The sequence below is a fragment of the Brienomyrus brachyistius genome, chromosome 16 (assembly GCF_023856365.1).
Source record: "Brienomyrus brachyistius isolate T26 chromosome 16, BBRACH_0.4, whole genome shotgun sequence".
In the NCBI taxonomy this organism is placed as follows: domain Eukaryota; kingdom Metazoa; phylum Chordata; class Actinopteri; order Osteoglossiformes; family Mormyridae; genus Brienomyrus; species Brienomyrus brachyistius.
The window spans coordinates 16,547,768-16,571,500 of NC_064548.1; the positions used below are offsets into that span (position 1 = coordinate 16,547,768).

General features: G+C 44.5%; 1 protein-coding gene across 6 annotated transcripts in view; it reads left to right on the forward strand.

Annotated features, from left to right (window-relative positions):
- LOC125709791 (guanine nucleotide exchange factor DBS-like) overlaps nucleotides 1-23,733 on the forward strand; it is a 50,561-nt gene that overhangs the window by 15,135 nt on the left and 11,693 nt on the right. For 5 of the 6 annotated variants that reach the window (XM_048978650.1, XM_048978652.1, XM_048978648.1 and 2 more), the window contains 14 exons: nucleotides 8,322-8,405; nucleotides 9,991-10,105; nucleotides 14,339-14,429; nucleotides 19,178-19,297; nucleotides 19,445-19,561; nucleotides 19,776-19,925; nucleotides 20,461-20,585; nucleotides 21,022-21,136; nucleotides 21,236-21,361; nucleotides 21,864-22,055; nucleotides 22,581-22,775; nucleotides 23,019-23,178; nucleotides 23,376-23,440; nucleotides 23,582-23,658. In XM_048978650.1, the coding sequence (XP_048834607.1) occupies nucleotides 8,322-8,405; nucleotides 9,991-10,105; nucleotides 14,339-14,429; nucleotides 19,178-19,297; nucleotides 19,445-19,561; nucleotides 19,776-19,925; nucleotides 20,461-20,585; nucleotides 21,022-21,136; nucleotides 21,236-21,361; nucleotides 21,864-22,055; nucleotides 22,581-22,775; nucleotides 23,019-23,178; nucleotides 23,376-23,440; nucleotides 23,582-23,658 (1,732 nt within the window). Of the gene's footprint in view, nucleotides 1-8,321; nucleotides 8,406-9,990; nucleotides 10,106-14,338; nucleotides 14,430-19,177; nucleotides 19,298-19,444; nucleotides 19,562-19,775; nucleotides 19,926-20,460; nucleotides 20,586-21,021; nucleotides 21,137-21,235; nucleotides 21,362-21,863; nucleotides 22,056-22,580; nucleotides 22,776-23,018; nucleotides 23,179-23,375; nucleotides 23,441-23,581; nucleotides 23,659-23,733 lie in introns of those variants that run through there. The other variant, XM_048978653.1, reaches the window with a different exon arrangement.

The following is a 23,733-nucleotide window of genomic DNA, read 5'->3' on the forward strand; positions in this document are numbered from 1 at the left end:
CCTCCCACGGCCCAAAAACATGGTGAGGTTAATTGGTGCTGCCAAATTGCCTGTAGCTGTGAATGATGTGAGTGTGCCCTGTGACGGGTTGGTGCCCCATCCTGGGTTGTTCTCTGCCTTATGCCCATAGGTTCCAGACCCCCCCTGACCCTGACTAGGACAAGCAGTTTTAGAAGATGGATGGGTAGAACATATGAAAATGAAAGAATTCCTGTGTTCCTGTACAAATAGCAAATCAAGTATTATTATTACTCAGTAAAGGCCCTTATCTAAGTAATGGGTTGGAACGCCCCCCAACCCAAAATTGTTTTGGTACCAATGAGGCACGTAGTCAGCTCCCCCCCCCCCCCCCCCCCCATCATTTTGGTTGCTGGAGCCCCCCACCCCCCAAAAAAAATGATTACAGGCCTGATTCTGTGATTAGTGCTATGAGACCATCATGCCGGTCGGACCCTGATCTCTTTACTTCTGACCACTACAGAAGTCAGTTGTCGAGATCCCCATCAGCTGTCCTTTCCAAGCCCGGGCTGCAGGTCAGAGGTCATTCAAGATAATAATGGCTCCTATGGAGGAAGGAAAGGGGGAACAGATTAAGGCCACTTTTTATCGTTGTATATGAAATCATGGTGCATTAACTGTACAGATACATGTACAGTAGGTCATTTTCACTTCTCTCTCCCGCCATGATATCTGTGACTGTAGAGGAGTGCAGATTCTGACGATTCCAGATTCACAGCACTTTTCCTTTTTCTTAGGTCATCTGAGCATTTGCCCTTCAATTGGGAGGTTAACCACTCCGTGTGCTCACTGGTACCCTAAGCCTCCCGCCTCGGGAGCCTTGGAGAAACCATTCATTTTTCATTTTACAGCTTTGCTGAGCTTTTGATTTGCATGAGCGGAACATCTGCGGCTACAGCATGTGGACCATATGTTAAGATGCAAGAGAAAATCATTCTTACTGCACTGCTTTTTGTGTGTTTGGGGAGGGGGGGGGGGTAGCCTGCATCATTACCACAACTTAAGTAACCTTCAAACACATAAGTAACCTTCAAGTTCCATTTTAAGGAGGAGGGATAAGAGACCCTCTAACTCACAGTGACACCTCCCATTAAGTGCTTCGGTTAAACTGAGGCTGTATAAATTGATCTTGTTCTGAGTTTAACAAAAGGACAGCAGGAGTCTAGAGCCAGTTGAATAATTCATGCTCATCTGTGGAACCGAGTGAAACCCCATGCCTACCTCTCCACTGTTCCTGGGGCCAGAGAGAGGAAAGGGTTGTAAGCTAAGGGTAACCTAAGCATAATCGACCCTCCTGATTTTCCAGCAAATCACCTACAGCTTACCTTTGTCTTTCAAAACCCGATTCCTGACCCAAAAAAAGGTATAAGACATCTGACTAGACAATGATGATACTTTAGGACCAACAGAAGCTCACAGAAGGTGAAACTTAACTTAAAAACACTTAAAAACAGACATTCGGGAGGTTAGGAGCATAATATTAAATCATGAGTCATGAACAGCAGTTACATGCTGAAGAAGGTTGATGATGCTTAATGACGTTTTGTGCTCTCCAGGTGACATGCGAGGGGTCGATTCTTAATCAGAAGTGACATGACCACATCGTAGAAGTCGGTGTAATTCATCATATAAGCGCAGCTTGAACTTATAAGAATTCTCAGAGCGTTTACAACGGAGTTTCTTTAATGAATCCATTATAGGGAATGTGGTTCAGTTTTGGAATCTTCTTTATTGCTTTTATGTAGATTAATCCTTATCAAAGTGTTTGACCAGACAGTTTTTCAGTGAAACACTTCCCAGGAGCCTCTGCTCTTGCAGGTCACATGAAGCATCAGAATGAGTTTGCCCTGAGGCGACAGCTAATAATGCCCAAACATAATGCAAAAGCATAACTCAGTATTGTACTGAATTGGAGTGGAATTTTTAAAAAGGGTCATGCTGCTCGTGGGATTCCTGGTCTTACTGGCTTTGAATAGAGAAATTTAAGAGAATTACCAGCAGCAGGGTTCTGTCAGATGAGCGAGTCTCCCTGATGAAAAGCTGCTTTGCTATTGTGTGGCTGGTTAAATATCTACGTGTCCCCTATAGTCTCATAGCATCGGCAGAGCTCACCCAAGGACGACATCCCAGTACCACCTTTACTAGGGCCCACCAATTCATAAAGGGGTGGCCAATCTTATCCACAAAGGGTTGGTGTGTATGCAGGTTTTTGTGTGTATGCAGGTCAGCCGTTCAAACCCAGGTGTGAGAACTCTTTGGCCAATCAGTCCTCTAATTAGTAATTTAATTAGGGAATGGCAACGAAAACCCGCAAACACACCGGCCTTTTCCGGATATGATTGCCCACCCCTGACTCAAGAGATGCATGTTGGTCTCTTTTATGCCTCTTCCTCCTCCCCCGATCTCTGCGGATTGTCTTACAGCTTCTGTCTTAACTTGACCGGGCTGCTTCGCATGCCATAGAGCTTGTGGCTGCACAGGGGGCCTGTCTGTCTCTGCCAGTGGTGGAGAAATGTCCACCTGCACTGGAACCTCATTTTCACTTAGTGCGGCGGGTGCTGTTGGAATCGCCGTGTGAGGACCGCTGGATTGGGGGCTGAGCGGTGGAGAGGGGGGTTGAGGATTGGTCATGCTTTGCTGGAGGGCGACTCCAGCCGAAGTGAAAATGGCCAGTTGGGCCCCCAGATCCTCTGCCGCAGGCTCAGCACACGAAGGGACAGCATCTCCAGGACGTGGCCGAAACTGAAGGCGATGACAGGTACGGCTGCCATGCTCAGCCTCACCTCGGCGTTTCAGACGCCTGGGTCACTCTTGTCACGTGATCAGGGGTGCCACTTTCACAGCAGTGTCAATATTTCATGGGTGCTCTTGATCTTCTAAAATACCACTTTCAAAGAGATGAAGAGATAAGTTCTCAGTTGATGTAACTATATCAATAGTTCTCTGTTGTGCATGTTTTTACATGGAGTGGTTGTTCAGGTAAAGTTTGAAATAAGCGTATACAGGAAACACTTTATTTAATGCTGTCATCCATAATGCAATATACATCCATCCATTTTCCAAACCACTTATCCTACTGGGTCGCGGGGGGTCCAAAGCCTATCCCGGAAGCAATGGGCAGGAGGCAGGGAACAACCCAGGATGGGGAGCCAGCAATTTAGTAACTCCAAGTAGCCTCAGCATGTTTTTGGACTGTGGGGGGAAACCGGAGTACCCGGAGGAAACCCCACGACGACATGGGGAGAACATGCAAACTCCACACACATGTGACCCAGGCAGAGACTCGAACCCGGGTCCCAGAGGTGTGAGGCGACAGTGCTAACCACTGCACCACCATGCCGCCCGCCGCCCTGCAATATATATACCTTCATAATTATAATGGGCTTCTGTTCACAGTCATAAGGCATTATAGTGCTGATTATAATACTAAATAAGTTCCAATGAAGCTCTCATGTTTAATGCACTATAGATACCTTTATAATACATTATAATGGTTGGTTTAAGATTTAAGGATGCTTTGTACTGTATTATGCAGATATCTATAGTGTGTTACAGATAAGAGCTTCATAAAGCATTCATAATGCAAAATAAGCATGGCTCTAATGAGTTATGTCTTTACATAAATCTTTATAGTCATGTTTATAATGCTTTATGAATGTGCATGTATGATAGATTGTTATAGACATGGCACTCACCAGAAGTGTTACCAGTATATACACAGTCTATCCCAAGGACTTGGACACTGCACAGCATGTGAATTCCGGATACACTCCCACACTCTGTACACCACAGGCAGAGCTGGACCTAATGCCTTTTCACGATGAACAATCTCCTGTGTGGCGTTCGGCATTCGTCTGGATCACTGGCGTTTTTATTTCTTCACAGTCTTATTTTAATATTTATCTGCATCGCGTGTAATTCGTCTAATCTCTGCTTGTTCAGAGCTTTGCACTGCATCACTTCCAGCACTAATGTCTCAGCAAATATAATCAAGGAGCATAGTGGTGTATTATATCCTACGGCTGCCACCCTGCTCTCTTACCCTAAGCTTTCCTTCAGTGTTGGGAATTTCAGGTCCAGAAACTACAAATCCACACCAAGGTTTTGTTTCTGCCAACCAGGTGAGCACTCCGACCGTGGCTCTTCATACTCAACTGGTTGCTAGAAGCAAAATCTTGGTCTGGATTTGTAGTTTTTGGACCTGAAATTGCTTTCCTTAAAGCGTCTGCTAAATAAGTCAGTGAATTAAGAAGCATCCTCATGTCACTCCTCAGATATGGTGTCTGTATTTATATAACTTATAAATGAAATGATATGATGGGTTAAGTTGAGATGCCTGAAATCAAGGCCTGGATTTGGAATCGAGGGCTAGATTTGAATAGGAGGACCTTAGTAGATTGCTTTGCTATGACCCCTGCAGCCCATATTTGCAGCATGCAAGGTCAGCAGATGAATGAAGCACAGTAAAAGCTCTGATCAGCATGAGGAAGGGAATAAGGTGATGCAGGGTTTGGGGAAGAATGGGGGTTTATTCGGGGCGAGGCTAAAATACACTTAACATAAGCAGCAAGGTAAGCAAAACACAAGAAATATTGTATCGTCGTGAAAGCCTGAGAAAAATAATACCTCAGACAATTATAGGTGCATGGACTATCCTAGCAATAGGGTCTGAGTGGGAGTATTAGGTGCAGTAAAGAAATAAAATGCTTTTCAGTGCACATGAAAGTGGCGTGAGTGAGCACAGTCCTCCCAGTCACCCAAAGCACCATCCTACACCCCAGGGCTGTCGTTTGGTCTATATTAGGGGGCCTTTAGAAAAAATGTATTTATTGGTTTAAGTCCTGAATAGTTTGCCATCAGCCTCCCCAGTAAAGACTCAGCCCCCCATCCATTCATCTCCAACCACACCTCTGCCACATACACAATTTTGAAGTCAGGCTTGGTGGTTCCACAAGAGCGGCTTCCTCTATGGAACATTAAGAGTCGAATAATTATTTTGCCTGCAAATGTGCACCGTCAGCATCATTACGTTTTGACACAAGGCTCCAGATGTTATTGCCTTAAACATTTAATCTGAACGCAAACATTTTATATGAATAATGTTCTTCTTCAAGTAACTGATTCCGGATGATCTCTTGGCTTTTGTTTAAAGTACCACACCTCTTATTTATATTGGACAAGGTCAGGACAAAGGTCTGGGAAAAATGCAGGAAAACACAGGCTCACACCTTTGTGTTCTTAAGCCTCTCAATGCAAACAAGAGACAGACTGGAAACAAAAGAGAAGTGGTTTGCTGACATTAAACACGCTTGAGGGCAGTGCTGGTAAACTGAGACCTGTGTGCTAAATTATGTAGGAAGTGTTCAGGTGTACAGGGAGAATCAGAATAATTTACGGCACCAGGGAGAAAGCAACACTGCCTGTGAATTAAGGCCACATTAATTATTCTCATCTGCTTTTGAAATACACTTAATGTCATGTGTTGCATCAAACGACAAAACTAGCCCTGCTTACACTTGGGTTTAAAATATGTCTTGAGTGATCAGATCACAAGTAGACAGCTGAGGCACATCACCGTTCATACCTATGTCTGTCCTGGGTCCCCAAGGTGTCCAGCTGACCACTTGTGTTCAGATTTCGTTACTGCCCCGCGCACAGTTATTGTGACGTGCTTATTGGGGATGCATTCAAGTTTACGCTACAATAGACATGTGGTCGAATGCATCCAGGGACATCTTAGCAAGTGGTCTGGGTACTCGGATCACAAGGCGCCTTGGTGGTCCTTTACATTTGTGTTTAGCCAGGGACGGATTATGGGTTGTGTGGGCCCCTGGGCAAAACGTTGGTGAGGGCCCCCCCCCCCCACCACCACCACCACCACCACCACAATTCAAGGGCCCTTGGCAGCCAAACGCCCCCCCCCTATAGGGTCAGGGGCCCTTGTAGGCAGAGGATCAAAGAATGTAGGCCCTCTAAAATAGACAAACGAAAATACATTGTTGATAAGCGTTGCAAATTGTTTTGGGCTAGGGGCCCCACGGGCCCCCTGCACCCCAAGGGCCCCTGGGCAGCGGCCCCGCTGGCCCGGTCCATAATCCGTCCCTGTGTTTAGCGCTGTGTGTTTATGGTCCGATCCCCCAAGACCACGTGTAAGCAGGGCCACGGTGACTGGTGCCAGAAAGTGAGAAATGAAAGTGAAGACCTAATTCCTGCAGTATTATTTGTACAGTCCATACAGTATTGCCCTATACTGGGAGGATGAACAAAATGAAGGAAACAGGTAATTATTAAGTATAAGCAATAGGACCATCTGCTGCCTTCAGAACCCCTTCACTCCGTCTTGATATCCTGTGATACAAGTTCTGAGCTGTGTAGTGGGTTCGTGGGCCATTCCTTAAGAAGAACATCCTCAAGTTCCTTGGCTATTTTCACCTATTTTCCTTGGCTTTTGCTTTGAGTTGAGCCCAGACATCTTAATGCAGCGTTATAGTAGCTTATTTTATTTTATTTTCATCCTAATTTTGTGTATTTTATTGTCGGCTAACCTGCGAAGCACTTTGGTCGACTATAGTTGTTTTAAATGTGCTATTAGGGTTAGGGTTAGGGTTATATTAGGGAGGTTGTGAGGCATTTAACTTCATCTTGGTGTTAATGAAGCTACAGTTTAAGTTGTTTCTCACTGTGTACAGAGACATCTTACTGAAACATGAGAACAGCAGCATTTGCACCATAGACTGCACCTGGTCCTGTAAAAAGGCCCCATATTGTTTGGATGTTAAATGACCATGCAGACCAATCATCAGTCTTAATGACCCCCCCAGAGACTGCTGCATGTGCCATAAGGGATTTCGAACACTTAGCTTTTTCCAAACATAAATCATTCCAGGTGGAGCAAAAGAGTAAATGATGACTTATTAACCTGCATTACTTTTGATTATATACGTTGGCCTTGGATACAAGAGGTGTCAAAATGGGGAATAATGGGGGTTTATTTGGGGTGAGGCTAAAATACACTTAACATGAGCAGCAAGGTTAGCAAAACACAAGAAAAATTGTATTGTTAGTTTTTCTTTTAATTTTTCTTTTCTCATCCAATTGCTGATTTTGTTCTACAGTCATTTTTGAGGCCGTACTTTTGTGGTGTTTAGTGTTTAGAAACTATCCAGAAATGTCTCCACCTTTACCAGTCAGTGAACTTCACTTTGCAGCCGGTGTCCTAATGCAGTCGGGCGTATGCTGTCCTGAATATTTAAGCCAGTGTTTTCCAGTCTGATCCTCAGGGACCAACGCCACATCCGGTTCATGTTTTTGCTCCCTCTAAGCTCTGTGCCAGACAGTCCATGTTTTTGCTCCCTCCCTTCTCATTTCAATGTGTAGACCTCCTCATCCTCATTGTCCTCATTGTCAGGGAATTATGTGATGTAAATTTGGTGATTAGGAGGTGAGAATATTATACAGCTGCGAAATTACAGATTGATCGATTTGGGAAATAGAAACTTCTGCATATGTGGGGTAATCCTGATAATAATGGTATATTCAGCCTTTCCCTTTGGTATATAGTGGAGTTTCTGTATTAGAATCTGATAGCATTCTGACCTTTATGCTGATTTCGGTTTGTAGTGCCCAGTCTTGCAGGTACTTTGTGTGATTCTGTCCCGGATATTTTGCGTTACAGTTGTGATGCTGTGTTTGTTTGTAATTCTGGGCTGAATTACAGTGCCCTGTTAGTACACACCTGTAATTATATCGCTAAGAGTTCCCCTCTGTGACATCCTGTCCCATCGATCTGCTTTGCTTTGCACTCTGGTGTTTCAAGTCCGTTCAGTGTCTGATTATGACATTGACCCTGTACTGTATGCTAGTAAAAAAAACAGTTTGATGCAAAAACTTCCCAGTGAAAAGAGTGCACTGCTTAAATGTATACATTTTCAAAATGACTTTTTGCATACATAATTATGCCTATTTTTAAAATACAACACTTGAAAGACTCTTAGCTTCAAAGTTTTCCTCAGGAATCTGGCATTATCTGAGGGTAATTTTTGATAATCGGTGGCAGATATACATCTGTCGTTCATTACCTAAGTTGTCCTGCTAATAATCTACATGTAAACATTAAGTGTATTTCCATTCAGGGCTTCCCTGTAAGCTCTACCTCCCTTTCCTCCTCACAGCTATGTCCCGGGGCTTTTATCTTTCTAGGTGACCTTCTAAACGTAGCAGACCCTAGCTCTGTGACAGGAAGACTGTGACTGTAGTCTGTTATCCATCTCCTCATTCTCTGCTTTTCCCTTCTCGTCCCACAGATGAGATCCTGCAGGAGGAGGGCAGCTCTCTCTGTGCCGCCGATATCGAGTCTGAACTGAAGAAGCAGTTTGCCTTCCTACCAGGTAGAGCCCCCTTGTCTAACTAACTGTACTGACCTTCCTGCCTGAGTCTGTAGAGGAAGAAAACAAAAAACTATGGGTCAGACTGACCAATCAGGAAACAGAAGAAGAAGCAGTTTGGAGCATATCACTGGCAGTATGTGATACAAGGCCGGGGTAGAACCTAGACAGGATTATCTGACCATTGTAGGGTACACACTCAAATATATTGTGCCAGTCCTCCAAGCCAGCCCTGGAGGTGTGAGGCTACTGAGCTATGCCACATCTCCATTCATTTTCTGATGAATAATATGTTACAATACCTTATATATTGTAATATTAAGAATTTTATAATAGCAAGACCCTGGTTATCGCTCAGGATGCCCTAATAAACCTTTTAATTCTACTTAAATAGAGAGTGAAAACATATGTATAACTGAACTTTTCTTCAATGATATTGTTGGATATTTCTAAACAAAGCCAAAGATTTGGCAGAATTACTGGAGTCATCTGAAAGTAACCTACCGCAATGTAACAAAATAACATTGAACGGGTTATTGTTGAGCAGTCTGTATCATTATAGATATTTAGAATCTCCACAAATTGCAAACGGTTTCTATCTGATTGATTTTCCTGGTTTTCTTGTCAGTGTGGTATGTAGTACTTCCATACAAAAATACCGAAATGCCCAGAATGAGATGGTGGAGATGCATGGGTTTGGTCCATCTGCCCATCTTCAGACTCAGTACCACAAACAGATGGTCAGACCAATGTTCAAACCACATTGATAGGGAGGACTCCCCCCCCCCCCCCCCCCCCAGTCTGGAATATGTCACTGAGCAGTGGGAGTTAAGGTAAACTGAAACCATGAAGCCCCCCTATTAAACTGCTGAAGCCTGACACACCCCCAGCCTATGCATTAAGAGATTTCTCCCCCCTACATCCATGCACGGCTGCTGTAACTTTGCTGTGAGGTCACAGAAACCCCCCAGGGACTCCACTGACACTCCGTAATAACGCAGCACATCCAAGGTCGTGTTCTTCCTCTGATGGCCCTTATTGAGTGAAACACGCTTCTACCCAGCCAATGCAAATGAGCTGGCTCCTATCCAATGTGCCTTCTGCTAAATTGTTTATCAAGATTATCAAAACCGATCCAGTTGAAGGTTTTCAAATTATGACCCTTTTCGTTCATTTTAAAATGCACAAGGTCAAGAGGGCAGGAACTATGTGCTTCTGTTTCCCTGTATGCCTCAGTGTTGGGAGCTAAAACAAGGCTAAAATTCTGTTGAAGAACCTGTTCATGAAACTCTGTAGTATGGTGTAGGGGTGGGCAGTCTTATCCACAACGGGCCGGCGTGTGTGTCTCAGAGGTCCTTTCTATAGGATGTGAATTGTTTTTAACGTGCAAATTTCCAGGTTAGGAAAACACCACTGCGTTTCTTCAGCTTCCACACGTCTGAATCCCTTTCTTGCTTTCTGTGTTTGTAAGTGTGGCAGTTTATCTCAATATTGCGCTCAGCTTGACTTTTCGCACTTTTCTCCGTCAGCAATACTCGGTGCTGCTCAGCATAATTACTGACTGCTGTGCTCCTGTCGTCCTACTCAGGGGGGCGGGGGAGAAACTGTAGCCCCGTCATTGTCTTCCCAGAATTCCCTGCATTCGACGAGCTCCAGGAGAGTGAATTTCACAATGTGTTGACATATCTGACCAGCATCCCCAGGTGAGCAGTCCCCCGCACCGATACCCCATCAGAAGACTTGCGGACGGATTTTTGGTGCCTGTGCTGCCTAGAAGCATTTTAAGACATGCTTTAAAAACTGCTTTAAAAGAAATATTACTGGTACTGGTAGTGATTGTCATCCTGTCTGGACACGGACAAATGTGTGTTGGCAAGACTCCTCTGTGTTAGGACTAAGAAAAAAAACTATGTAGGCTACGTTTTTAAATACCATGTCCCTGGTACAAATTGCAATTGAAATAATATGTCTGTCAGAATTAGTATTACAGATATTTAATTTAGCTTAACTGTACTTTTAATGGTCAATTAACAAGCAAGCAGTAGTAAAAACAGTATGGTATATTTTCTAGCCACTAGGTGGCAGTGCAGATTTGGTTATAGAGCATCAGGTAAAAAAAAAAAAAAACCATGTCAGCATTCTGATTTGTTCATAATCCTGCCCATCTCAGTCATTCATAAAGTTGGTCTTTATACGTTCATGAACATGGAAAGACTGCATTTTCTTTAATGTTTAATTTTGGTTCTCCATAACTCAGAGTTGTGTATTTATTAGCAAGTAGTGTCTCAAAGTTACAAATGAGTTTTATTGCCTTTTGAAAAGAAAGTTCAACATTTTAGCATAATGTCCTCATCAAAGGCATTGTATAATTTACAAGAAAAATAAGTTTTACGTAGAGATATTCTCACCTTGAGTGCCTCCTCAAATGTTCTGCATTGCGTGAAATCTCCTGCCTGCCCTGCATCCCGGGGGACTCCTGTGGGCCACGTTTACATGACAGATCGTTATGCTACCTCTTATTCCATCTGAGTCCCACACAAATGCCATATCAATATTTCCATACCAGGGAACTAACTTATTAAAGTTTATTGGATATTCATTTATCATTTTTCCAATTGATTACCTGGTTCAGGGTCACGGGGGGGCTGGAGCCTATCCCAGGCAGCGAAGGGCACAAAGCCAGAAAACTCCCTGAACAGGATGCCAGACCATCACGGGACACAGACATGCAGTCACACACTATAGGCGCCGTAGAGAGGCCAGTTTTCCCATCTGCCTGTCTTTGTACTGCCAGACAAACCAGAGAGCTCAAAAGAAACCCATGTAGCATGGGGAGATCATGCCAGCTCTACACACACAGATGGGTGTTGGATTCAGACCTGGAGGTGTGAAGCTATAGTGCCATGCCCAACGCTATTAGACATTCCAGTACCATAAATACCTCTTAGATCACCAAAACTTTATATGTCTGTACAGTGTGACATTGTGGTAAAAGGTCAGTGACCTCAAAATCTCAGATGCAGCATATTAATCCCTCACACTCTTCCATGTGTCTCACCCACATATACTTATAGACACCATGCAGTACTCCACTAGCTGTGAGAAACAGGAAGGATTAGAGTTAGCAGAAGTACACGGATCTGTCCTTGCTGGTCAGCCTTGTGTGCTGCTGACTCTGTAGTTCCCTGAGCAGTGAGGCTTCACAGGACACATTCATCCAGATCCTACTGTTTCTGGAATTTAAAGGGACAAATCCTGCTTTCACTTATGCACCTCATAGTTCACAATTCTTGAAGTTAAGTCCAGTCCCAGCCTCAGCCACCGCAGGGTGGACTGGAGACACTGAAAAAATCATTCCCTTAAGGCAAATGTGGAATATAGAAGACCTGGTGTGATTTTTAACACTCTTGTCATCGTGCTAATGGCCTATCTGCTGGTCATAGTAGCCATTTAAAGATCTTTTCATCTTTTATCACCGGTCATCAGCTGGTAACACTGGATCCAGAGGATGGGCTTATCCTGCGTTCGATTATTTCTCTCCGGGTCAGAACTCGGATGAAAACGGCATGAAAAACGTCACTTCCTGTCAGAAACACGCCTCTTTTATGACGATGATGTCGGACAGAATTTTGTTGTCCGAGTTTCCCCTGTGACGGCATTTCGACATGCCGCATTACACAGTCAACAGTAATTCTATTTTGTAAATATTTAAAAATGTTTATTTTGCAAAAATGTATTAATAGTTATAAATGTAATTGCATGTGTTCGATATAGAGAACACACAACAGCGTGTTCATGGAGGCGGCCATGTTTGTTCCGAGTTGTGGTAGCTCGAACAGGAGTTTGTCGGACGTGACGTCACTCACCTCGTAATTTCCGAGTCCCGAGAGATAATCAAACACACCGTTACAAAGTCACGCTGACAGATGTCCAGTCTAGATGCTGAGGGACAAATCCTGTTTTCGCTTGTAAACCTCATAATAAACAAATTTGCGAACAGGTCCGCAGGAATAAAATAGCGTTTAAGGAAAGGAAAGCAGCAGCTTACGAACTTTCTGTTCCCGCTGGCGTCTCAGTTAACTCGCCCTGGTGAAATGCCAAGCCGTATAAATACATAAAATTTTGCTCTTGATATGCGGCACCTACGTAAAGGTGGCAACGACATCAATGAGAATAATAATATTGCACTTCTTGTGTTGCGTGTTGCATGGATTTCCTCCCACAGTGCAAAGCCAGCACATAGTCATCTAGTAAAATAACAAGTTTGTACCCCCCCCCCGAAATTTACCTCAGTTCCTGGATGGCGAAATCAAGGGAGGGAGGACCTTGTTAAGGTTGCCAGACCCCCCCAAGAAATTTATTTCTCCCTACGAGGTTAGTCCAAAGACATGCACGTAGGCTAATTAGGGTCTCTAAAGCAGTGTTTCCCAATCTGGTCATTGGAGACCCCCAGATGGTCCATACTTTTGATCCCTGTTAGAACCAGAAGGGAGCAGAACTGTGGAGTATCTGGGGGTCCTTAAGGACTGAGTTGGGAAAGACTGATCTAAAGTGTCCAGAGGGTGTGAATGCTTGCATGTACATGTTCTGTGATGAACTGCCATCCCGTCCAGGGATCCTGACGTGGCCCTGACCAGGATAATCGGTTGGAAGATAAATTGGAATTAATAATAATCCAAGGCAAGCCTGGAACTTACCCCAAAAAGACAGGAAGCCCAGTGGAAACGCATGCAAATTCGTTGGGTTGTGAATAAATCTACAGTCCTAGACGTGTGAAACCTGACGTGTGAAACTCTGAATGAATGACTGACTGAATGAATGAATGAATGAATGAATGAATGATACCCACAGCCCTATCCAGAATAAGCAGCTGGAAGGTGGATGGATAATTATGAGATTTTTCACATAATTGTTGCAGTACTCAAGGTTATTTGGGGTCAATGATTGTAGAAGATTATGAAACTCAATGATGAGAACACAGAGATCAGCTGAATAATCCCATCTGCTTTTTCAGCTGTGAAGGCAGCAATAACTGGCGAAATGATTCAGTGCCTTATGCCTCTTAGACTCCGACAGCTGCAGCTCTTGAGGTGACTGCATGAGGAGAGAGAGAGAGAAAGAGAGAGAGGAAGAAAGAGAGGGAGGGTGAGAGAGAAGAGAGAGAGAGTCAGAAATGCATTTGTCTGCCCGCCACGAGGAGCTTGTGGACATAAGCAGACACTGCTCCACCTGCACAGACATCCCGTCCAATGGCTGATTAGCCCGCCTACTTGGGTTCACACAAATAACCGTGAGGCTGCCAGTCAGCCACTCCTGGGCCACGATTGGCTGGAGCGCTGCAGCTGTCGCAGTCCAATTGGCTTCCTTCTATAAAGAACATGCAGAGGTGGCTGCTGTGTATTTTCATCTTCTCTTCACGGAGAACCTAAACCGGGAAGCGAAGGTCGTTTCCCCACCAAGCCTTCTCCTCCGTTCCATTTTTCCTGTTCTTTCTTTGTTTATGTCTATTTTTAGCTCAGTGCACCTCTAAGGGATGTGGGAAGTGGAGCAGGGTTTTGTGTGAGATGCCTGTTTGCTGCACGGTGTGAGCGAGGTGCCCGGGTGAGGCAGCAGATTTTTGCCCAACGGCGACTTTGCACGCGTCAAGCATCCCTGCCATCTGCCGTCGGTAGGAGGCGCTTTGTGGAGCAGCCACCACCGCCCCCCCCCCCACCCTCCCGTCTATGTCACCCAGACCTGGCCTCAGGGTTCCCCTCCCTGTCACATGACCGCATAAGAAAGACACCATGTGCCCGTAGGGCTGAGCAGCCATCAGCTGAACCTGAACGGGAGGGGCAGAGTAGCGAGGAACTCGGCACACGCTCAGCCCATCCGTTAAACACACACCAGTCTGCGTTCGTCGTCGGTCATGGGGACTGTGAACTCTTCCCTTTCAGCATCTCCACGGCAACGCTTGGGTTCATCCTGGTCATTGACCGGCGGCTGGACAAATGGACATCCGTGAAGGCAACTCTGCTGCGGATTGCGGTGAGGTTGAACCCTGAGTGTGTGTGTATGCATGCATGTGTGTGTGTTGCGTGACTGTGCATGCGTGTGTGTATTTGACTTATGTTTGATTGTTGATGTTGATGAGTGTAAATACGTACGTGTGTGTGAGAATGTAATATGTATAGAATATGTTCATTTGTCCAATATGTCAGTAATATTTGTCCAGTATGTCCAAAACACCTATGTGACAGTGCGAGTAAGTGTACAGGTATGTGTGTCACCTGACTTTAAGGATGGTACCAAAAATTCTCCAGTAAAAGTGTGACGGGTGCGTTTGTCACATCGTGCCTCGTGTGGTAATACAGCATATGAATGTTTGAGACTCAGATGACTCACTGTTAATCTTCTGCGAAGCCACATTCCAGAAGGCACTCGAGTGCCAGTCTCGGGGTGTATATACCCATACGAGTCTGTGCGGTAAGTGTGTGTATCCAGGTATAAGTCACTGCGGGCAGTATGAGGCTGTATAGTCAGTGTGTGTGTGTGATATATAAATACATAAAGCTGTGTGGTGTGTGCTTGGTGTGTTGTACACATGTGAGGTTAGGAACACAGTGTGTTTTGGCTCTGTGTGAGCTGTTTGCCTGTTCTCGTTGAGTTCAGTTCCTTCCCACGATCAAAAAGCAAGAAGTTTAGTTAGACTGGTTTCTGTAAACATTTGTGTGTTGTGCTCTGTGGTAGCCTGTCATTCCATTACGGAGGGGGCGGTCCCAGGCCATTGGTGGCGTGTGGCTATGCTAGTTAGGATTCTGCACCCATGATCGTAATTTCGGATCCCACGGTTGATTTCATCAGTAGGTTCTTGAGCAAGACCCTTAACCCAGATTGCTCCGGGGACTGGCTGACCCCACTCTCACAATCGTATGCTGCTCTGGATCAAAGCATCTGGTAACTTAACATAAGTGCTGTGTGCTGCGTGGGACAGGCTCCAGGTCCCCCACAGGACGAGCGGCCAAAGAAACGGGATGGATGGTTTTTAAAGCACTGAATAAAGAGCAGAATTTTTCCCATTCTGTCTCAAGGGGTCCGTTTTAATATGCAGGACCTTCTGCAAAGATCATGGCTGCATGTGAAAATGCTGATTTTAAAAGGCAGCACGCAGACCTGAGTGTATCCTGCCTGGTCGCTGAGTGCTTCCGTGCAGAGCTCCATTGTGTACCTCACGGTATTGTGCTGCAGACATACACCAACCCCCCCCCCCCCCCCCCCCCCAACTGCAAAATGCTGCAGCCTGCAGAATGTCAGAATCTCCTGAAATGATGCAACGGGGGTGCAGTAAACTGTGGCTCAAGCCAAGATAATTTACAGAGCCGTCTCTGCCTGGGGGGGGCATGATTAGCATGTTCTCTCTTTTTTTGCCCTGATCCGGTCGTGCTAAGGGGCAGGGTCTCCAGGCCCATACATCATCCTCCCTCTCCCAGCTCTCGCTTGCCTCATCTCTTAAACTCTCCGCTCTGCTAGCTTATTGCTTCTCTGCGTTTTGCCATCCCTCTCTTTTATTGCATTTTTCTTTTTTCAGTTGCTCTTTAGTTACTTGTTTGTTGAAATATGCGAGCTACTGCATTAAGCAAACCAGTTAAAATCTACACTGTATTAAGTAGGTACAGTTTTTATTGACGTAAGAAATCCGTTCGACAAATGCTTATTCAAGCCAGATTTACCATACATTTCGGGACCACTTATCCCGAAGAGGGATGGATGGATGGATGGATGGATGGATACCTTATAGTAACAAACACAAGCCAAAAACATACCAGTAATACAAAGTAAAAACACCTATTAGACAAATTGTCACATTCCAACAATGATGGAGGCAGGAGTAGTTGTGAGGGAAAACCAAAAGGGGGGTTTATTAAGGGGAACGGCGGAAACAAAAGCTGACTACATGGGGGTAAACACAAGACGAAACCAGCAAGCAGGGAGAGCAGTGCAGCGACACACTGGGGCGACATCAATGACCAGACTGGGGAGCACAGGACTGGGACTCTTACACACCACGGATGAGGGAGCAAACGAGAGGTAAGACAAATTAGTAGCAGGTGTGGCTCGTTAGAGAGAACAAGGGGCAAATGCAGGGCGTGACATAAATGAATGTAGATTTACTTACAGTGTAAGTCACCTTCTTGTGTTTGTATATTTTAGGTATCATGGATATTTATTGCTGAAATTCGGACTTACTTAAATTGAGATTTAATATATCACTAAAATCTACATTATGTCCACTATGAAATGTGTAGCTGTAATCTGAGCTTTTATTTATCTTTATATTATTCGTATTATTCGAATTTTGTGTTTTTTTATCTTAATCTTACTGTATTGCATCATGCCTGCATGTAAGTGAATGATGACTAATTAATCTTCAGTCATAATTACTAAATAAACTGCATTGCTGGTGTTTATTTTTTGGAGAACTCTTGTGCCTCTGTACAATATGTAGCAGTGCTTTCAGTACCACTGGTTTCCGGACAGCTCCTGTCCCAGCTCTCCAGCTGCCCAAAGCATGCATGCGGGAGGAGTATGCAACCCCGCATGTCACGCTTTCTTCATGCAATTCCATTCTCAGCACACGGCCCCTGGCTCGCATTGCTCTGAACCGTGGAGCGTTTGGACATCTGACTGTGCCGCTGGATTTGAAATAGTGCCTCTTCACCTGCGTGCACAGCGATCGCGCGTTTGCAAACACTCCGGGCTGGAGCAGCTGCGATGTACCATTTCTGCTGTGACCTGCGGAGAAGGTGATATAAAATTAGCATAGTGTCAGGAAACAATGCCCACAGCACATATTCTGCGGAGACGGAGAGAGGTTATGCCCAGGCAGATTTCAGCATGCATTGGCATGACTGTGAAGAGGGTGCGATGGCTAATTTTATCAACTGGTTTATTTGGCAAAAGATGGCTTCCCAGTGGAGGGCAGAGGACTGAAAAGGAGGCTTGAAATAATGACTCACTTTGTGTACATCTATTTCCTCATGTCTGTGTGACTGACTAAGAGATGCAGAACTGTTATACTACATTACAGTTTGCTCTGGGAGGGCCAGTCTGTGTGTATATAGGAGTGTGTCTGTGTGTAGATTAGGTTTATATATGTGGAAAGATCTGTGAATGCAATCAAAAAAGTAAAAATGCCAAAAATTATGTATTTTGTTTGGTTAATTATAGGTAAGGTTAGGGCTGGGTAGGGTTAGGGTTGCCATATTGTGATTAGAGTTTTCCCCATAGATATGAATGGAGAGTCTGTGTGTGTCTGTGTCTGTGCGTGTCTATGCCTGTATGTGTGTGTGTGTATGTATGACAGTCACACTGTGTGAGTCTACAACGATGATTGTCCAGTTTAATCAGACAGCAGATGCCCTGTGAGAAATTAGCAAGCAATCTCCTCAAAATTAATTAAATATGTGAACCATATCAAGCCTCAGAGAAGATTGTCTCGGTTGAGAAATTTATAACATCTATTCATAATTAAATTCATTAAAAGACTGCAACAGACCTATGCTTCTCTCACTGCTGTTGCATTTTCAAAGATATTACATTAAAAAAAATCTTTAAAAGGTTAGAAATAAAAAAAATAAAATAAAATAAAAATAAATAAAATAAAAAAAAATTTGCTGTGACTTTGGGTACGCGGGGTACGCTGGTTTGGGGGCTGCAGCTGGGAAAGCACAAGCCTCTTCACTGGCGAATAGCTTCAGGCATCAGCTCTCCAAGGGGGGTCGCGGGGGGGGCAGAAAACCTTGTTCTGTCCTCAGGTTTGCATTACATGGCACATAATGATGTTCTGAAGGACACTGAAATTGAGTTATGCATTCACTATAGAAATTAAAAGAATTTAAAAGCCAACTAATAAACTTGGTCATAGTTGCTGGTGTGTAGCATTTCCATGACACCCAGTAAATGATTATTGTTTCTTACGTGTTAATTATTGTTATACATTGTGGTTAAGTTAAGGGAATTCTGGGTTGCAATATGACCTTGCACCTCTAAAGGTGTAGTGTGGGATTGTTGTGTGTTAGTCTACGCTCTATAAAGGCCTGGCATCCTGTCAAGAGCCTCCCTTGCCTCATGGCCTGTTTTACTGCAGTGGGCTCCAGGTCCACCATAACCTGAATACTCATTAAAGCAGTTATGGAAGACAGATGAACAGATCCTGTGAGATATGGATTTCTTCAACTTTGATATTTAGGATTTGATGTGATTAAAAATCCAGAACGTTTCTTTCTATGTACTCTAGGAAGCTTACACACTCTGTAATCGGTACTGTGGTTTATGGTTCTGGATCGGTTCTGGAAAGCTGACTTGCAAGCTCATTTTTTAATGCCTTCTAAATAGAATTACAGTTGCAATCATCCAAGACAGTGTTTGCCAATCCAGTCCTTGGGGACCCACAGAAAGTCCATCTTTTTGTTCCCTCCCAGATCCAACTCAGGAGCTGGCAGGGAGCAAAAATGTGAACTGACAGGGAACTCAGAGGGAGCAAAAATGTGGACCGGCTGTGGGTCCCTGAGGGCCAGATTGGGAATCACTAGTCTAAGATTCTGGGCTCATGAGTCGGCTGATATTTCAGCCCATGTGCTAGAGACCCGACATGTCATGCCCTGTCTGTTTGGCCACTAATTCCATTGGTTGAGAATATTGCACTGCCATTGGCTGTGCCTCCTGTCCTGACAGGACCTTTTTATTCACATAAGAAACTGTGTTATATTATTTGTCTGTCTCTATCCGCTCCACAGAGCTCATTCCCAGGGAACCTAGAGGTGGTGCTGGTGTTGCGTCCCACAAACCTGCTCCATCGCACCTTCTCTGACCTTTATTTCATGTTCAACAAGGATGAGTTTAAAATGAAGGTGCCAGTAAGTGTCCTAACCTAAACAAGGGCTTTTGCATTTTAATAAAGAATCCCTCTAGGAACCTTCTGAGCTGTCTTCCATTTGTGAGCAAGGGAAACTTTGGAGGCACGCATGCATAGCGCCTGCTCTTCTCACGTTGCTCCTTCACAGGTGATCATGCTCAGTTCAGTGACTGAACTTCACAGCTTCATTGACAGGACTCAGCTGACACAGGAGCTGGGGGGAACCCAGGAGTATTGCCATGAAAAGTGGATTTCACATCGAACTGTAAGCCCTGTTCAAAACACCCTTAGAGCTCTGCTGAACAATACGAGCTCAGTCACAGAATGCATGTGCAATGCTATTAGTTTGGGATTTCTGGAAGCCAGTATATTTTATACAGGTTCATACTGATGTTTGGCATTTATGAGGTAGCACATGCATGTTTGATATTACGGTCATACTGTATACGGGCCAGACTCCATCCTCACGTCTGTTGCAGGCCATTGAGGGTTTCGCGTTGATGGTCAAGATGACTGCTCAGTCACTCCAGTCATTTGGGACAGAACTAGCTGAGACTGAGTTGCCTAAAGACATCCAGGCCACCAATGATCTTCTAGATGCTCACACTGAGAAGAAGGACAAGATGAAGGTAAGCACTAGATCAACCATGTTGGTAATGCTGGTCTTGAAGACCAAACACAATTTTTTTTATTTTTATCATTTAAACTGTAATTCAAACAACTTATAAACGTTATTGAATATTATTATAACATATACTTTATATTATTCTTTGATGAAATAAAACATAAAGTTCAGTATCTCAACCAATGTTTGTATATAAATATTTTTAGGAATAGGAGTAACTGATGGGGGACGGGGGATTTGGGACACATCCAACTCAGTATTTACAATTTTGTCCCACCCAATATTTTCCAGGATTTTGCTTTTAAAAATATGAATAAATTTTTCAGGAGAATTCAGTTCTCATTTAACCTACTGACCGAAACTTTTAACTGATGATTTCAGTTTCATACACATAAACAAATGTACACAGTCAATATTGAAATGGACAAGTAGCCTATACATTGGTATTCATACAGCTTTGGGGAAGTTACTTTGGATTTGCACTCTCTGGACCTGAACTTTCCACCTTTGTCTGTAAAGGATCACTTATTATATTGCAGAAGGATCTGGTGGTTGCCCTCAGCCAGGGAACTGCATTGCTGGAGAGCATCAATGAGCCACTGCTGAAGGAACCAGATTACAGCATGGACCAGGATGAGCTGGAGAACCTGAGCACCGTGCAGAGGTGACTCAGCACTGAGGAACATTGCAAGATTGCGGATGTTCAAACAAATTGTTTATTTCTACCACATGTTAGAAGTTTAGGTAGTTCCAAAGTGTAACAGTTTTGTTTTTGTAACTAGATAGAAGGTTTAAACAGTTGAGAAATCTTACTTAGGGTCAGATACTGGAGACGGATGGGCGTATATGCTGGAGCCTTCTGGTAAACTACGTTCACAGTCATAAGTTGGTCCAGTTCATGAGTTACATTCCATGTTGTGATGGGTGTCTAAGCAATTTAAGGCTTTGCATTTGGGGGGAGGGGGTGGTATCCTGTATTTCTTCAAGGCGCTGAGCCCCCCCACGAGGATCAAATCCAAGAAACATCCCTGATTTGTTTTATTAAGAGTTATACACAGAGATAGACCCTCCCCTACCCTCGAACCTTGCCCACTTCGCAGGCTTCTATCCCAGCTGGATGAGACTGAGGTGGCATTTGATGTATTCTGGGAACGGCACCATACCAAGCTGGAGCAGTGTCTCCTACTCCGTCACTTTGAGCACAAATTCCAGGAGGTGAGTGTGGGGGTGGGGTGGGGTCAGCCCCGGGGTGGGCGGGGCGTAGTACAAGTGGGCGGGGCAACCCTAACACGTGACACAATGCTGCCTGCACAGGTGCGAGCACAACTGGACCTTCTGGCAGAATACCTGAAGGGGCCCATGCTCTCGGAGATCGCAATAGGCCCGGCTCATGTGGAGCACATGCTGAGGGACGTCAGCAGCCATGAGGAGAAAGTCTGCGTAAGGGAGTGTTTCATTATTCTACACTGATCCTCTACACTGATCAACGTAACAACAACAAAACATAAATGTGAAGACAGGACAATAAAGACTCCGGTTTGCAGGATTCATTCACGGTTAATTACCTGTTACAAGAATAAGTGCCTTCATATACAGCAATGGTTCTCAATCCTGTTCCTAATGCAGCAGTGTGCGCGCATGTGAATGTGCGTTCCCTGTGATTGACTGGCATGCTATCCTAGTTTACGTTGTGCTCCAACCTTCCGCCTTATGCGTTATGCAGAGGCTTAGCAAAGAATTCTGGGTCGCCTGATAAAATGTCACCTTGAGCCTCCTCGGTATGTTCTTCCGAATGGGGTAGAGTCCCCTTTGGCCCCCTCCAATCCAGGAAAACATACCTGTCAGTCACCCCACCCCCGCTGTGTGAGATAAGTGTCACTCAAGTATTTCAGTCAATATTGTCACTAGAGAACATGACCAAACGTTTTAATTGTGCATACAGGGTTGTGTTCTGCGAGCTCAGGAATTAGCCTGTCAGGGAGACCAACTCATTGAGAGCTTCCACTATGCCATGGACTCCATCCTGCTCAAGTGCAGAGAGCTGCGGGCCACCAGCGAGGATCTCAGCTCAGACCTGAAGGCCAAGAAGACCCACCTGCTGAAAGCTATGGAGCTGCACCAGAATCTAGAGAAGGTGGCGTTGTTTACACGCACCGCCCACACATGAAACACAACAACATACCGGTGCAGCCCACATGGAGCATGGAATGACAATTCATGCAGATAGAGATTTGCTTCAAGTGTAATCAGAAGCATTTACTGAGTAGACCTATTTATGCTCACCTGCTGTTCTTCATTTGCCTTGCTATGTATAGTTGCTATGTTTCTGTGAGATAAACTTAAAACATTTCAGAGCACATACTTGTTGCAGTCAGTCACTCTTGTGTCATTTGTTCTGTAACGATTTTCCCTGGTTGGTACTTCGAAAGGTATATTTCTGACATGGATTCATATTTCGTATATTCATTGAATGGAATGTTCCCTGTCGGTATAAAAAATTTTCTGTTAGGAATTTCTCTTGTCAAACTTGTTTTCCATCATTTTTTGCATGCAAGATGATCCACAGCTTGTTTGCGATGTGTTTGAACTGATTGCTTTTCTCCAGTTCCATCTTGCTTCCGCATGTCAAACGATCTGTGTTGACTTCTTCTATCAACAGGTTGCTAAGTGGTGTGAGGATGGCATCTACCTACTTGCCTCCCAGCCCGTGGACAAGTGCCAGTCTCAGGAAGGGGCCGAGTCTGCATTGCAAGAGTTAGAGCACTACCTCAGCACCAGGGGGCAGCAGAGTCAACACATAGATCGTGACATCATTTGGAGGGACTATGATGCAGTGCTGAATGGTGAATTCAGGGTGAGCCTTGTAGCCTGGGGAGATAATGGACAACTGTGTCTGAAAATCTATCAGTAGTTCCATTTGGATGACAGTGACATAGTCTAGGAAAAATAAACTGTCTAGGTGAAGGGGGACAGTGACATTACAAAATTAACATAAATGTTCATTTAAATGATTGCGTAATGCACATTCTGCAGTGTATCATCATTATTCTGGCTCAGTTGCTCATGTTTTGCATGTGACCCATGCTGGTCATGGTAGGATCATGTGGAGAAGGTGTTGCAGAAACAGGTGTCCATGGAGGAGATGTTTGACAAGCGTCGTGTCAGCCTGAAGAAGCTGGCGACCAAGCAGACTCGCCCTGTCCAGCCCGTTGCCCCCAGCCCCGAAGCCTCTATGAAGCCAACGGTTTCCTCCCCAGGTGAGACCTTGAATTGCTTACTTCTCCAGACTCACTCTTATTGTGCCTTCAACGTCTCTCCATCTTCTGATGGATTAACTGGCCATTACCTCGTCACTAGCCAAAGGGGTAATAACATACGTGTTACCAAAATCATCTAAGTCAGGGGTAATGTTGATGGTACCTCTTCAAAGATGGCCGCCCTTCCTCCCTTCCAGTTCACCTCGGCCCTGAGAAAATCACTAGTGACGCTAACCGACTTAATGGAATGAACTATACAAAGGTGAGCCCTCATTTCTCTACCTCACACTTCTTAAAGATGAGAGTGCCAGAAAATGAGAAGTTTTGAAGGTGATTGGTAATATGATCAGTGGGTGGTTTCTCCCATAAAATGGTGTAAGGCTTTATCTCTGTTAAATATCAGGTCGAGCTTAATCTGCAGTTCAACAGCAAGCATGGGTCGATCTCTGAGGAAGAGGACAATCTGGCAATTCTAAGGCGGTGAGGTTTGGTGTCATTCTAAAATGTATGAAATTGGGTGGTCATATTATCTCATTTTTATTATTCTGTGACACA